The sequence below is a fragment of the Fukomys damarensis genome, unplaced genomic scaffold (assembly GCF_012274545.1).
Source record: "Fukomys damarensis isolate Sample0158 unplaced genomic scaffold, DMR_v1.0_HiC HiC_scaffold_1, whole genome shotgun sequence".
NCBI lineage: Eukaryota > Metazoa > Chordata > Mammalia > Rodentia > Bathyergidae > Fukomys > Fukomys damarensis.
The window spans coordinates 6,669,802-6,673,729 of NW_022900913.1; the positions used below are offsets into that span (position 1 = coordinate 6,669,802).

A 3,928-nucleotide genomic window follows, 5' to 3' on the forward strand; every position below is an offset into this window, starting at 1 on the left:
GGTGCTAAGGGTTTCAAAACAAGGGTAAAAAGATTTATTGCTATTAGGAAGATCTGTTCAATTATCCGTGTTTACTTATGAAAATGCAAGCCTTAAGCTCCATGATAAAAAAACACCATAGGCCGAAAAGAAGCCTCCAGGATCTTGTGGGCTAAAGCATATCAATCTATGAAAGACTATATAAACATAGACTGATAAGATAAAACCCAATGTAAATGATACAAACTGATATAAAATTGAGGCTCTTTGATCAGAGCCTCAAAGAGGAGTGAGAGAGGAGGCCACCCCTCCAATATGGAATTGGGCAGCTACGAGTAAACTGTATTATTAGACAACTAAGGGTTAAGTAAGTAATTATGTTCTTTGTAGAATGCACCTGAGTAACCATGAGAACTGCTGTAATCTGTCACCAAATGAACATAACAAACTCAGAAAGTCCTGCCAGAACTCTTTGCTCCTCCCCACCCCTACCCCCCTTTTCTGCTTTGTGTAAATCCTGCTTGCTAAATTCCCAGGGAAACTCCAAAAACTTAAGCCTCATAGATGTAAAAAGCAGTATATAAGGATAGAAAGCATCTATTTTGTGCTCTTGAAGCTGATAGAGTCACTCATTGAGCCACTGGCATTATTAAAGCTGCTTTTCGCTCCTAACTTCATGTTTGAGAGCTGTCTGGGATTCTCCAGAAGTTTGCTGCTGCAAAACTACTGCTAGATGAAAGAGGGACAGAAACAATTTGGGAAGGCTGGTGAGTCCCCATAAAGAGGGCTCCAGACAGACAAAGACTGAGATTTTTTGGTTTTAAAATAATTAGTGCTGTACACAAACCCCAGCAAAACAATAGCTAGCCAACATTTCTAGAAAAAATTCATTGCTAGGAAAGTAGGCACTGGTAACATTTTTAAAATGCTTATTTATACTTTATTGTTTCTCATTGTTATAACACTTGGTAATGTTAAGTATACAAACTTACTCATAGATTAGTAATTATGACAGTAACTAGAACTATTAGAGCAGAAGGTACATAAAATAGAGTCAGAATTTGGTATCTGAGAAAAAAATCTCAGGAGAGTTGTGTGATTACAGATTTCTTCTTCATGTTTAAAGATGCTCCCACTCTCTCTGCCTACCCACAAGGATACATATCGTGGGCCCACAAGTATGTGCTGAACTGGTGATGTAAAAACATAAGAGTACTTATCCATGGTTCTTTCCCTGATAGAAGTAATATTGACCTCCAGGATACATCTGCTCTTCCCAGAGCGGGCATGGTAGCTACTGACAGGAAGCAAAGTACTTTGTTCCTTGGAGAATCAGGTCCAAGATCTGGCAAAATACAAAACAACCTTAACTCCCATAGCCAAGATCACACACACACATGTCCAGGTCTTCTGAGGCAGTTCTTCCCCAAGTTGCATGTCTTAGATTTGAAAATCAGAATTTGAATCCTAAGTACTGGAGAGAGGCAAGTCTAAATCTAACACATTTTACATCATCACGCAAGAACCAAAATTTACACTTAAATTTAAAAGCATCTTTTATTTTATTTACTTGCCTGAAAGCAAAGAGGCTTTCAATTTGCTTTGGACACATTCATGTACATCTTGGTTTTCAAAATCATCAGCCAAGCAAACAGAAAATGCATCGATGAGATCAAGCAGATGTTGACACTCACCAGTCCCTCTCGTGTACTGGGCTGTCTCACTGGAAGGACAGGCAATATGGTGACAGCACCAACTCACCACTGGAAAGCTAAGGAAGCACAATGCACACACACAAAAAGAAACACTTTTGCAAGCTACTTTCTACCCAAAGTTCAAAATTAGTGGAAATGGAAAATGAAGCCTCAGATCTCAATTCTCACATTTTCTCCTGCTCTTCACTTTCCTCCACCTATCAGTCTGCTGGAAAATGTCACCATGACATGTACATTATCTATAAGATGGACCCAGAACATATGCTCACATCATCTGAGAAGGGATATTCATCCTCAGCTTCCTTTCCAGTCTAAGGAAGAATGTTTGCATTATCTATTACTTCAACAAAGAGAACCGAAATCATATGCAAGTAAGCATGGGGTGAATGGTTAGCACATTTGAGTTAGATAAATTATTTAGGACTAGAAAGCCTATCTACAGGGGTGCTATACCATTCTGTGTCTTTCTGACATCACAAGTTCAAGCAAGTGCCTTTCTTCCTCTTTAATACTTTCAACTCTGAGAACTCCTTATTATTTTATGCACTAGGACAAACACCATATAGAAAAATCCCTGTATTATTTATCTTGCAAGACGATGGTTCCATATCCTAAGCAGGGCACTAATATTGATGTAATCCATGGACATTTGCTGTGCTTTCAGATAAATGTAACCCTTTGTGAAGGTGGCATTTCTGTAACCATGCATCAGGATGGACAGGCTTCAATGAAGAGCTGTACGTTTATAAACTGGATGTTTGCTGGGTGAGTGCGGTGAGACAGGCAATGGGAAGCCATTCACTCCTGATCCAAGCTCATCTCACTGACCACACTGACCACAGAGCAGGAACATTCTTGCATGTAGTTTCAGTTTGCGGTTTCCTAAAATTAAGATGACAGAGTGTATACATGGGTAGGTGCCCGCCACCAAGGTGCAGAGCACAAACAGAAGGCTTCCAAATGGCAAAATGTGAAAAAGGAACAAAATAATCATCAGGTAGTGGGAAAAGTAGAGGATTAGGAAGGACAGGATGGACAACATGGCACTGAAGGGCACACCCCTGCTGGTGTTTGTGGTCCCCACAGCAGTGGTTCTCATCTGTTGACTATGTCTCCCCAGGGAGAAAATCAAGAGCAGAACAGCAATGAGGAAGATAATTAATGGCACTGTAATATGAAAAAGCAAAACTGACGATGATATCACGTCTATTACTTCGGTTTGACTTGCATTTTTGGGGAAGGAGTTTATAAAGAATTTTTTGGTGCAATTCCATGTATATTTACTATAGAGGCCAACAGTGACAGATGTATACAGTACGGACCCCAGGATCAGCCATGGCACCAACTTGGGCATCCTCACCTTCAGCCAGAAGAACAGTGGGTGTGGGAAGGTGGCGATCTTGGCGCAGTAGAAAACACCAAGCCATGTGGCCAACCAAAGCCCACAACTATTTACAAACATGAAAATTGCACAATGCTCAAAGAGTACCAACTGTTCCATGAAGGAGAGAAGAACAAGATGTGCAAGGAAGATGATCACCTGCAGACAAATCCTCGAAGTCGCCAGGCAGGAAATAAGCAGATCCAAAGGAGCCATTTTTCTCTGCTTGATCAGGTTCACGATGTTCACCAGCACAATGAAGCCATTTGCGAAGACCCCAGCAAGCAATTGTATCGCTGCTATAAGAAAATGGATAATGAGTTGAGGAGTTTGCATGTTAGGAAGAAGAAAATCAGTTACTTCTTTAAAGATGTATAGATTTTTGGGCAGTTTCAATTATTCACACTTTCTGTTTTTCTGTAACCAGAGCAGGTCCCTCTTTGAGGAGCAGAATTCCAACCATGAAGCCAATGGAGTAGGAAGGCAGTGTGCCTTTGTTTACATCACTGCCTTCCAACTTACTTCTGAGATATTCAAATAAGGAAGAGATACACAGCGATAGTTTGCTTCTTGCTGAGGGCTTTTGCATTTTTGTGGTCTTCTTAGCTTTCAGAGCCACCATAAGCAAATTGTGGCACTGGATACCTTCAGATGACGGCTGGTAGTCTCAGCTGGAGAACCAGCCAGAGCTCCACAACCTTCATCTCTACCATGAGTTCCTAGTTGTGCCACATGTGTGATTCTACTTCAGATTTTGAAGGTGTTCTTCAGAAAACACTTTTTAAAAGAAAAATGGTCATTTATGGTATCGTGATGCCCTGTGGCCAGCATAAGACTCCTACGTACTGCTTCT

The 3,928-nt window shown here is 40.8% G+C and overlaps 1 protein-coding gene across 1 annotated transcript; it reads right to left on the minus strand.

Annotated features, from left to right (window-relative positions):
- Nucleotides 1-2,514: 2,514 nt before the first annotated feature.
- On the minus strand, nucleotides 2,515-3,411 carry LOC104848824 (taste receptor type 2 member 1-like). Its single transcript, XM_010605029.1, has one exon. The coding sequence runs from the start codon at nucleotides 3,409-3,411 to the stop codon at nucleotides 2,515-2,517; it is 897 nt and encodes a 298-aa protein (XP_010603331.1).
- Between the last annotated feature and the right edge of the window lie 517 nt (nucleotides 3,412-3,928).

Excerpts from the sequence above, each read along its gene's own strand:
- LOC104848824 (XM_010605029.1), bottom strand. The coding sequence starts at position 3,411 with ATGCAAACTCCTCAACTCATTATCCATTTTCTTATAGCAGCGATACAA.